Source organism: Pyxicephalus adspersus, chromosome 11 (genome assembly GCF_032062135.1).
Source record: "Pyxicephalus adspersus chromosome 11, UCB_Pads_2.0, whole genome shotgun sequence".
Taxonomy (NCBI): Eukaryota; Metazoa; Chordata; class Amphibia; order Anura; family Pyxicephalidae; genus Pyxicephalus; species Pyxicephalus adspersus.
The window spans coordinates 26393955-26406262 of NC_092868.1; the positions used below are offsets into that span (position 1 = coordinate 26393955).

Sequence of the window (12308 nt, forward strand, 5' to 3'; positions counted from 1 at the left end):
AGCAAACCTGAAATGGATCTGGTCCAGGATTCAAAATATTTGCTAGCTAATAGCAAATGACTGTGGCAAATCCATTCCAGGTTTGTTGGATCACCCAGCTTCACTGATGAAAGTGTATCCTCTCCAGCCTTGCAGAGCTTTAATAAATCAGGGCCATTCCCTCAAACACTTCCTCTTGGGAATGGCAACAATTGATTCCCACCAGATGATGTTTGAAGGAATGTTGGATTCCCTGTTTTATAAATAAAGCCCATGGTGTCTGACTAACAGAGTTTGCATTAAAGTATATAACAAATATGAAATACATGCACATTTTCCATGTTCCATGCACTCAGTTGTTAAGTCTTCTTGTGCATAGACAGCTCACACAATTTTGGACTGAGTGCCATGCTGATGGTTCATAAACATTTCATAATTAACAAAAATCAAGCAGGAACATTTTGATACAAATATTTTTTGTGTGTTTTATTTTTTGTTATGATTAATACAGATTGTATCAGCCTCTTTTCTTCATTACTCCTTATTTACAGAAAGCATTCTCCATCAATTGCTGCCTGTCCAGTGATATAGCTGGTCGGACAAGATACCGGTATAGATAGTCACCTTCTCTGCACCCTGGTCATAAATTTCCCTGTGAACAAAACACCAACATATAAGATACATACAATATTGTGTAAACAATAATTCTTTTTTTTTCAAAAATCTTACAGAATTTTTTTGTGATTTAGGGATACAGGCCAAGTACATAATATTGGAACTATAGCAACCAATAGGTCTCTACTTCTACTTTTATAAATTCTATGAAGTAAGTTTTGTTTAGTTTCTATGAGTTTCTTTTGTGTACTGTTTATTGTGAAAATGTGTTAAACAAAACCATATGAATATTAAATCCTATTGCCTGTGTTGACAGGCTTTTACTTGCGTCAAGTGCAGGAGCTTAGCTATCAGGAAGCATCTCAATGAGATTTATCTGTACATCTGCTTTAAGTGTACGCAATATCTCTTTGTTTGAAATAGACTATGACTGGACCAGTCTGTTATTCCAACTTCATTAAAGTACCTGCCCATTTAAGATGACCTTTTCTTTGAATTTTAAGTGGAATTAAAGCTAAAAAAAATTGTAATCGCATAGGTTCTTTATTGTAGAAGAAACATGCTATGTCTCCTCTGCAATAAAATAAACTTACCTGCCTGTTCACAACTACCGGTATTTAACTAAACTCACCATCCCTCCCTCCTTCACTGGCACCAATATCTTCACCCAGTCCTCTTCCAGGTTTGATTCTCTTGCTATGTTTATTGGCCAGACCAGAATGACCTAACTCATTTCATTCATTTCTGGCAGCTGGAATTATACACCGGTTTGCTGGGATCATATTCTGTGCATGCATGAGAAGACTGTGGACAGACAGGTAAGTTTGTTTAATTGTAGAAGAGACATAGCCTGCCCCTCCTTCAATAAAGAACCTACCTGAGAGATAATGTGGTTTATTTTCTAAGGGGATTATAGGATTGTTCCTATAGCAAAATGGATTAACCCCTTGAAAGGGATATCTCATTTAGCTTAGTAAACTTGATGAAGCTCTGCTGACTTAAATAAATATGTGCCAGAAAAAAAAACATTTTTTTAGTTTGCCCTCCAGACAATTGGGAATTCTGTGCAAAGTGAATTTTCACATTCACTAAGCTAAATAAATTACCCCATGCAAGGTGACAATTCATCTTGGTAAGTGTGTACATTTCTTAGTATATCAGCCCCAGTGGGTGAAGTCAGCCATTAGAAAGGCAACAAAGCATCAGATTCACACAGAGTAAGTATAGCAAATTTTAAGAGCAGATGTAGATTCTGCATATAAGTTTAATGGTAACTTGTGTTAAGGAAGAGTGGTAGCTGGTATTGCTGAATACTTTTGTCAAAACGGCAGCTCCCTGACATGCAGATTAATCCTATGACTTTCCTTTTTTGCATGAAAAGGTCATGACGAACCAGGCGACTAGCCTTTTATAGAACATGGTCAGCAAAGGCAGCCTCCATATTTCACTTAGTACAGGTTTCCAAGGCCAACATGATGTCAAAAACTTTGTGTAAATTGTTTCAGCACAAAATCACTTATTGACCCAACTTATATGTTGTGCCAAACTGTTGCATAAATTTAACTTACAAGTTATACACTAGTTATACTTTTTCTCATATACTCACTTAATTTTGGTAGGAACTCCAATCTCTTTAATTTTTTCATACACTCCCTCTGCTGCAAAGCTGAGGCTGTTGATTACTGAGTTGAAATATCCTTGTGCTTTAGACATAAGGTTATCATCTTCTTCAGCTGCTCTCTGTATCCTGTAGCTCTCAATTCCTAAGAATAGATAGATGAAAACAGTACCTTAAAATCTGTGTCCCTAATTGCATGCCTATTGGCCCTTTAAATGGCCAAAAAGTAAGCCTTCCTAGACCCCAGCAGACTTCATTGGAGTTCACCACTAAGTTTATACACTTCAAACAATACCTAACCCAGCAGATTCACTCATCCAGACTACTATCAGTCTGGCACCAGTTAATAATATGGCACTTACCTGAGCAGAGGAGAACAACAAGGAAAGAGACTGCTAAGACCTGTGTTAGCCTCATAGTGCTGATGTCCGATGTAGTTCCTACAATAAAAGTTTAAAAGATTGGTAAAAATGAAAGAAACTGAAGTCTAAACCCCCTAACATCTTCTGCATTGTATCAAAGTCCCAAACATCTCCCCTCCCAGGCATTGCCAAACTGTGCAAGTTTGTCCAGATTTGATATTACAGTACAATCATGTAGATATAATGGTGTTCTACAAGTCCAATAAACCCCCCAAAAAAATTAATCAGTTATACCCCCCAACCCCCCCCCACACACACACACACACACATATATATTGGGACTATACTACTGTCTGGAAGTAAATGAAAACTTTACCACATCCAAAATTGTTTTGTTATATAAATAATCAAAAAGATAATTCATATAATCACCCACTTCAACCTATTCAGCAGGTATAATCCCTAGACTATTAAATGCCCAAACAAAAATTGTTTATTTCTTTTAGTACATTGATTCTCTATATTTCCCCAATGTCTCAACATTTGTCTACTTGTGTTTTGTAGAATAGCTGTGTCAAAATAGAGACATGAAAATTTTGGATCTCTAAGAACTCTATAGATGGGGTTGAAACACATCCAAATCACCAAAGTCTCATTTAGGGATCAAACATCCAAACAGGAGAGGCAAGAACAGCGGCCCCAGCAAGACACTTCTTTAAGTCTATCTATCTTAGAGGGGGGTTGTAGCCACCAAACCTTCATTTACCTAGGTATCACCTTGCCAGACATGGTTAGCATGTAGGTAAAATAATTGCCTAAAAGCCCTGGTGACCTGGTGAGTCTGCCAGTCATAAAAAGGATGCTGAAGAGCAGAAGGCAGAACCAGTTTTTAAAGAAGACTGATCCTTTCTTTTAGATGCCTTTTGGTAAGCTGAACCATCCAAAAAAAAAATACAGAAATTCCAATTCAGATTGGCCTTTGGAATCTGGAAATCAGCTGAAATTTACCTGCACCTGAAAGTTTGGATCAACCTAACTTAAATTATTTTTGATATTTCTTAACAAAGTGTACAATCACTATCTTGCTGCTAAACAGAAAATAGACCACAATGACATTTACCTTTATAGAGAGGCAATGTTTTGGTAATTGGATTGCCTTTAATAACCAATATCACATAAAATGAATATTTTAGTGTTTGGTGAATGCTAGTGGGTAGGGTGAACACACATGAACTTGTGAAATTTTACCCCAGATAATGTTTCAGTGAATGACAGATGAACTGTTTTATAAACAGACCACTAGGTTGGACAGAGTAATCTAGTTTACTTTTTTAGCTGTTTGCATGACCTTTATTATTCTGGTTAAATAGCCTCCTTTTTTAATATTATTATTATTATTAATAATAATATTAATAATAATAATAAACAGGATTTAAATATTATGCAGGGCTGTCCTTATTAGGCAATATTATTCTTTTAGAACAAGTATTACTTATTGTTAGGCTGTTACTATTTGTTAGTCTGGTTAGTACAAAGTTCTCGGCCAGGTCAGTATTCCTGTTTAAACGAGTTGTTCTATTTACTGGGAGTACAAGTTTCACATTAAGCATAATTTAGATATTTGCAGAGCTGTTGATTGGTTTAGATATGAGCATGTTATTCTTTAGTCAGCTTTTTTAAGTTAATGCTGCAGTGTGCAAATTTTAAAACTAGCCACAGATTTAAAATAAATCTGTTATGAAACCAATACAGGTGTATACAGCCTGAGATAAACTATGCATACACTGAAAACTGAAAATATTTACACTTACCTTAAATCTCACAGGTCCCTCAATAACACTGGTCCTTCCCGCGATCCAGTCCCACGTCGTCCTGGGATTCTTCTTCGTCCCAGCGCTAAGGAAGCGCCAGGCGCCGCCCTCTTCTTTCTTCTCTTCCGTCTTCTTCTTGGCACGTCACCTGATCTTGCACTGCGCAGGTGTGAGATTGGGTGACGTAGCCACTGTGAAAGGGAAAAAAAATGAGCCGATCCCACTGTGCTTGCGTGAGATCAGCATTTCTTTCCTCCAATAGAAAACGTGACGTATGTATCCCAGGAAGCCCTGCGCTCCCATTCAGTCTTGATTTTAAAAAAAAAGGGTATTGCTCTTAAAAAAATAAAAAGGAATAACATTTTCCCTTTACATATCAAGGCTGTTTACCCATTTATGTAAAGTAAAAATGTTAAGTTTAGGTATGCTTTAAATGTTTTTTTTTTTTTTTTTTTTAAAAAGGAAAAGCTCCTCTCCTGTAATTCCCACTGCAGCAGTAAAGAGTCAATGGGAGCGCAGAACCTCCTGTGATACGCACGTCGTGAATTCCAGGAGGCTTGGGATCCAAGAAGAGGCATACGCAGGAGTGACTATTCTGTCATTGAAAAAAAGTAAAAAGAAAAAAAGTAAAGATGTCATTTTTTTATTTTCACTTTAATTCCACTTTAATGAGAAAAGATCCCTGATTCGAATTCGGTTTTATGTTTGATACCCTGTATCTGGTAACTTGTTATGTTCAGGGGAACATAACCATAAATTAAATTTACTAACAGCTCTCAGGGTCTCTGTGTACCCTGAAAATTTCAAATTTGTACAGTAATCCATGTAGCAGATATGAAGGTTTATACATGGGGTGTAATGAAAGCATGGACAGATCTCATGCTGCTGCTGCTGCTGCTGTATAAGGGGTGGGATTACGTCACAGTACAAGGTGGGCGGGGAGATCTATAGAACACGCCCATTCTCGTGCTGATCTCTGAAGCCCAGGAATTGGGGATCACACCCCAAATTTTCTGACCCCTTACTGTGCTCCATACAGCAATACAAATCTAGAAGGGTCTTATCATTTTAGGTGAATTGTGTAGAGCCAGGGTGAACCCATGTCGCAGAAAGTTAAAGCCCCCTAAGAAGGTGATGCCACCTCCACCATCTCCACAACCAGGACCAAGCAACCAACCCATGCCCCCCACAGACGGCCAGGAACTCGGGCACTCATAGAGATAAGAAATTATCAAAAGTCAATAGACCTGATAATAAGAAAAGCTCCCTTCGCCAGGCTGGAAAGACAGGTGTGCATGGAGTATACATGTGGCATGCCATACACGTGGCAAAGTATGGCAATCATGGGATTACAAGAGGCAGATTCTTGCCTGTGTTGTGTGCACGCCAAATGGTGTATTCTGCTTATGTAGGACATGCAGCCCGCCCAGAGGATCCGAGGAATGTATTGATGTATAGGAATACCAAGCAAAGTGCAGCAATGCAACTCAATGCATTCATCCCATCATCCCATAGTTCTATATGTTATGATGGTTCACAAAATCTCACTGCTTTCAGGAGATTGTTTGTTTTAAATATGTTTTTGCATGAGATAGTTTGCTCCTTTGGTCTTTAAAAATACTGTTACCTAGCCACTTCTGGATAAACTTACAGCCTTATGAAACTCTTCACAAACACCAATCTTTATAATGAATCCCTGCATGACCAATTTCCAAAGCACTTTTGCCTAATGCACCCCATAGTGCCCAGGATTCAGTTCTTCCACCAAGTTTATTAAAACCATTCATAAGTGCAGGAACATAAAGCTCTACACAAAACTGCAGCACCAACACATGCCTAATGCCTGCAAAAAAGCATCTTTATATTGAGAAGGTTTTGCATTTAGTGATCCAACCAAGCAAACTTCTTCTCAACCTCTGCACAATCACTGCATGAAAAAGCACTTACTATAGGAAAATGACTGTATCCTGGAATTTGTCTGCAAAGTAATGCTGGACCAATAAGGCCTCCTGGACAGAAAAAGTTAATGGCTATCATTGACCCACTGGGAAAAAAATATCCATTTCCCACATTCTCCTGGGTTTAATAATCTTTGAATTATGGAGCAGAAAGATATTCAGGACAGGTAAGTAAAAGGGATCAGAACTATCATTTTCAGGATAGAACAGCGGTGGCTGCTTACCTTTCTGTATTCCTGCTGCCTAGCTGGGCTCCTGAGTCACATCATTATATACTCCTCCTGATGTGTTGTCAGGGTAGAAGTCCATGCAGATAGTGAGCTCAGAGGTCAGAAGCATAGGACCTGAACCTTCCCTGTACATGCTGGACTTTATGTTCCCTGTGTAGGTTATAGAACATGCTACCATAAAGATCTCAAATGAAAATGCTTTAAATCACAGCATTGTTTTTCATAAAACAGAAAATGTTTATATGTTATTGTTCCCATCACAAAACTTAAAAAACAAGTTCTGTTTGCTTAAGTAGTGTACAATATTAGTGTAAATAATTGTAATACATCTAGAAGCACTGATTTGTAGCACAGACTGCCTGAAGCTGACAATACTCTGCATAATATGTTGGCACTATATGAATCCTGTTTATTAATAATAACTATAATAATAATACACATAGCAATTTGATAAGATCAATATTTTTTTGTTTCATTTGATTTCAGAATCACAAAGTAATCCGAGACATAAAACAGTGGGTTTGATCAGCTGTAAGGAGATGGGATTAAAATGACCCTGATCAACTGCAATGGAAAAATCTGATCATGTCAATGTGGTATTTTAGTTACTTGTATTGAAGCCTTCCATTTATTTCCTAGTTTCATACAATAGACTGTTTTCTGGTGCTCAGTCAAAATCATGGTTGGTGAATTGTTTTTTTTTCTGTTACTTATAATGTTGTTTATGCTTATCACATAAAAGGTGGTTAAAACTTACTTATGTCAGTATTTTTACGCCAAAAGCTGTACATTGTTTTGCATGAAAATTTTAGGCCTATAGTTCTAAGGCATAACTCACCGAAATATGGTCAATATTTTTTTAAATTTAATAATAAAAATCTGTTTTAAATTTGTTAAAATAAGGGTGCATAAAAATACTGAAACCTGTAATATAACTGTACAGTAGCATATATAATAATATATATGATATTGTATAGCATATATATATATATTATTTATATATAATATTGAATCCAATACAAAATAATTTGAATTTCCCCGCGTGCTTCCCACACGCACCAATGTCACCGGGAACTCCCGGGAAACACAAGTACACTCGCCGGGGGAAGATCAGAGGAAGAGGATGAAATCCGACAAGCAGGATGTCAGAGGACGCCAATGGGACCAGGTGTTTTTTCTTTTTATGTTTTTAGCTACCCCGAGTGTGGCTCAGGGTTACCGCTTTCAGCGGGTTTTTTTTACCCCAAGCCACACTCGGGGTTACGTGCCAGGCAGGTTAAGGTGTGTCATAGATAAGCCATCATCTCCCTGAGGTTTAGGATACATTTGCTTGTTTCTAAAGGTGCGTACACACTTCCAATTTTTATCGTTCCAATCGAACGACGAACGATCGATTGGGCAAAAAATCGTTCATAAAAAAGTAACCAACGACGCCGACGAACGAGGAAAGTCGCTGGAAACGAACGACCGGACCGGCGGATCAGATTGGACGACGATCGTTGAACATCGTTCGTGTGTACGGTCGTTCGTTGATCGTCCATGCTCAGAGCATGCGTGATGAACGAACGTCCGTTCACTTTCCTGTCGTGCACATAGTTCCTCTATCGCTCAAACGATCGTATCTATTGTGTGTACAATATCTATGAACGATCGTGTCGTTACCTCTATGTGCAGGATCGGTGCTATACGATCGTTCGTGTATATCGTGCAGGAACGTTCGTCGTTCGTTTTCCGACGATAATAATTGGAAGTGTGTACGTAGCTTAAGAATCTGCTTCTGATTTTCACTTGTCTTTACAGATGGTCAGACTAGGCTTATCGGAATTCAAGTACCTTTTCTACCTAGGAAAATGACATGATCTGCAAGGAACATATCTGATATCAAGGCTTCTCAGATTTACTCTTCAGTAAACAGCCCACTGAACCAAAGCATCCTGACAGATTCGTGAATGGGATGAATGACTAAAGGTTACCATTAAAGTTAGGGTGGTTCACATGTGACTACTCTTAGGCCCTCCAGTTGTTGAGGGAGGAACATTGACATCTAGGAGAGATTTTTGTAACTAACTTTATTAGTTTTTTTTAGTTTTTAAAAAATAAAACTTTATTAGTTTTTTACCTCTAGGATAAGTTGTGATCAGCAAGTGAACTTTTGGTTTCTCTTGCACATTTTCAATAATGCCTGTTTATAAAGAAAGCTCCAAACCTAACGCTCTAATTTACACACAACTAAAGTCAGAGCAGTAAATTTTCCTGCTTTCTGAAATCTAAATTTTACTGAAGACAAATATCTTGGGCTAGTTTATCCGTTTAGGAAACCCATGTGGCTCTCTAAAATTATTATTACGGGTGTACTCAACATTTTATATATAGTTGTAAAGCTATTGTTTTCACAAATATAATATCCATTAAAGTTCCCCTTAATGATTCATGGACTTTACCGTAAATCCATGTACTATATGTACTATAAGGTTACCCACACTTTCTTTTGCAGTTGAAGTAAATTACAAAATAGATGCAATTTATTTTCCAGCAGGTGTATTCTGATTTGCAATCACAGCATTGGCAGGTGTAGGGGGAATGATACAGAACTTTACCTGTACAGATAACTAGGGCAATAGTATAACAAACACTTCTATTACAATTTAAAAGTCCAAAGGCTTTTTAATTTTGCTTAGTACATGGAGTGTTTACAGCTATTTCCCATTGTAATGCATATATTATTAAAACCCAAGTTTAGGTTCCTGCTAATATAGGAAGTAAGGGTAAATGTCTCAAAACAACAATTTAATGTCTTTTTATTAGAGAAAGGTTACAGTTTAGTGGGATCACAGGAAGGAATAATAACTTGACATAAATTTTAAACTTTCCACTGAAAAAAACAGGAAGTCTGATGCCAGACCTTTATGTTATAAAGACAATAATGTCAGCCAGAAATAAATATGTCAACTACAGGAGGTTAAAAATATTGTTAAGAGGTATCACATCAAAAATACTTTATTGAGTTTATTCATTGAGTAATAGTGTCAAAGTTGCATGGTTTTAGAATGTGGGTAACTTTTCTGCATTAGACTTTTGTTTTCATACCTACAAAAACTTTGTTTTAAATTATAAAAAAATTTTTTGGCCTAAGAATTTTCTGTTTCCTCCTCTCGCTGAAATTTGTCTCGCAATCTCTCCACTATTGGTTTGGTTTTGTTTTCAATCCATTCCTTAGTGTTCTGCACTGGTTCCTTTATGTGGTCCTCATAGTAAGTATGCAAGAATCCTCCAGTCAGGTTGATAGCTCCTTGTACACCATTAATAGCTCTCCTGAAAGTGTAAAAACATAGGATTTAAAATAATGTCTGCACACACCCCTAAATCTGCTTTTTTAGTTTTGTTTTATTGGCTTTATTATCTTCCTAGCTGTGTTGTGTTTCCTGTTTGTTCCCTCCTTTTTATTATTACAACTTTTTTGGGATATTGGTATTTGGGGAAACTTTGAATGCAGCTGGCAACTTTGATTTGTTCTGGTCATTTTAGAGAATTGACTAACCAATCTCTGTTTAGTTTTTCCTGTAAAAACCTGGTCTCCAGTTGTTCTTGGCAGCAGTTTCATTGTCAAACAAAGCTTTCCTTTGTCACGCCTACCTATTTAGAGGGTGGTGTGGAAGGACAGTGTGATTTTATTCAGGTACTTATAACAGGTGGCTTTTTTCAGATAAATGTTTGAATCTTGAAGGTTTGAAATATGGTTGTAAATGTTTTATGTATGTGAGTTTCAACTACAATAATATTTGTGATTGGTTTATATAAATAAAAAATATTTTCCAAAGTATCTTTATTATTGTTTACCTGTCTTTTTTTTCCAAGGAGTTCTGTGGGGTTTAAAATCTTGTGTATAAGAGAATTTTAACTCCAGGAAAGGAGTATTTGAACCCAACTCTAGTGGGGAGATCCTAAAGACAACAGCTTACCCAAAAAAATTCCAGGCGGTAGAGTTGGTGACCTTCTCTACAACTGACCCCGTTAGTGGCTTGACATATTCATTGATTGTGCTTTTCAGGATGCTGGAGGCACTCCAGTCATCAGACTGCATATCGGTGGGATATCCAGAAACATGGGAGAGTGAACATATTACTGGACCAATAGATAAAAATAAATAATGGGTTATAAAGGAAAGAGTATGTAGATATATTTTATTTATCAGCTTTAAAGAGGAACTAAACTCAAAAGTCACACAAAACAAAAAACAGGTGCTCCAGACGTTGCCATCTCTACTTCGAGGTTCTTCTTCCTACGTCACCCAACCCAGGCTCGAGATCAGGTGATGTAGATGAGAAAAAAACTTGCCGATCTCACTGCATGCGTGAGATCGGCAATTTTTTTCCCCTTTTGACGAAAGGGCTCCTGCACATGCCTGAGATGCTTGGGTTTGCGCAGAAGGAGCACCCAAGAGCCTACCGGGATACGTAACGTAGGTATCCCGGGAGACTTTGTGCTACCAAGATTTAGGGGTCGGTGCTGCGCCCTTTTTATTTTAAGTGTTGCACTTAAAAAAAAACAGAATTTTTACCCTGTATAAAAGGGTTGTCTGCCCTTTTATGTAAAGTGAAAATTCTGAGTTTAGGTACGCTTGTGAGTAAAAATGTGAGCAGAGAAACCAGTCAGTAGCATGAGGACTTAGTGAAGTACCTGCACAGGTGGTGCTGCACACATGAGGCTGATATAGAACATGCACTACAATAATTCATGATTTGTAGCCACTTTTAAAAGATTTAGCCTGTACACTGACTTTAAAATATTCTGTTGAAACAAGCTAAATATTTGGACTGAGGCTCTATCATACAAAGCACGGGACCCGTTTTTGCCCTGGATCAACACAACCACTAATTTTTCTCCTGAACATTACAGTAATCAACATAACTTTGCAGATACTGGGAGTTATACTACGTAGGGAACTGTTCATACGGGGAAATTCAGCCAAAAAAGCGAAGCTGCTACTCTGTTAAGAAAATTGAGGATGACTGTTCAGATTGCTGCAGCACAGAATTAAAAAAATAATATATATAAAAGAAGATCAGGTTACTATTTATGCAGCATGCATAGGAGTAATAAATAGTGTGGATTCACTTTGATTTAGGCTTCTATTAAGCATCATATAAAAGTGTCCTACACACTCTTTGCATTATCGTCTTTCTTTGGCACAGTATAAGCTAGCTTCACTCACCCCTTATGGATTCTTGTCATAGTCCCCAACATGCACCTCACAACTTACAAGGGTTCAGCTAGTCCTATCTTTATACCACCATTGTTACATCGCAACACTCTCATGATGTGAGCAGAGTAGTGAGCATGTTTTCTATTGTAAATCACAATATGACCAAGCCATTCCACTGCTTTATAAATATCTTCCATATATATATATATATATATATATATATATATAAATATATATATATTATTCTTTTATAGTCCATAACAGGGCACAATAAGCTAAAAAGAGAGACCAAACGCTGACTTAAGATGAAGACAAGACAACACTTTTTTATTAAAATTTTGTATAGAGTAATAGAATGTACAAACCCCTGTAATGTTTTAATAAAACTTACATATATTCCCTCTTTTATTGTGTTGGGTTTCTGGAACATTAAGAAAAGGAAGTATCCCCAATAGTACACAGACAGTAGAAATACAAACATTCTTTTATCTCAACACATGAAAATGACTTACCCAGCAGACAGATTACTGCC

General features: G+C 37.2%; 1 protein-coding gene across 2 annotated transcripts; it reads right to left on the minus strand.

The window, feature by feature from the left end:
* Positions 1-438: 438 nt before the first annotated feature.
* APOC2 (apolipoprotein C2) lies at positions 439-6646 on the minus strand. 2 transcript variants are annotated; one of them, XM_072426286.1, is made up of 4 exons: positions 6568-6646; positions 2575-2652; positions 2201-2357; positions 439-631 (listed from the first exon to the last, which is right to left on the minus strand). In XM_072426286.1, the coding sequence occupies exons 2-4, from the start codon at positions 2627-2629 to the stop codon at positions 544-546; spliced, it is 300 nt and encodes a 99-aa protein (XP_072282387.1). In that variant the 5' UTR covers positions 2630-2652; positions 6568-6646; the 3' UTR covers positions 439-543. The 2 variants fall into 2 exon arrangements, with proteins under 2 accessions (XP_072282387.1, XP_072282388.1); XM_072426287.1 differs by lacking the exon at positions 6568-6646 and adding an exon at positions 4386-4522.
* Positions 6647-12308: the final 5662 nt, after the last annotated feature.

Coding starts and splice junctions, on each gene's coding strand:
- APOC2 (XM_072426286.1), bottom strand. CDS start 2,629: ATGAGGCTAACACAGGTCTTAGCAGTCTCTTTCCTTGTTGTTCTCCTC. Junction 2,358..2,574: donor TGTTGTTCTCCTCTGCTCAG/GTAAGTGCCATA, acceptor ATCTATTCTTAG/GAATTGAGAGCTACAGGATA. Junction 632..2,200: donor GGAGTTCCTACCAAAATTAA/GTGAGTATATGA, acceptor TTTTGTTCACAG/GGAAATTTATGACCAGGGTG.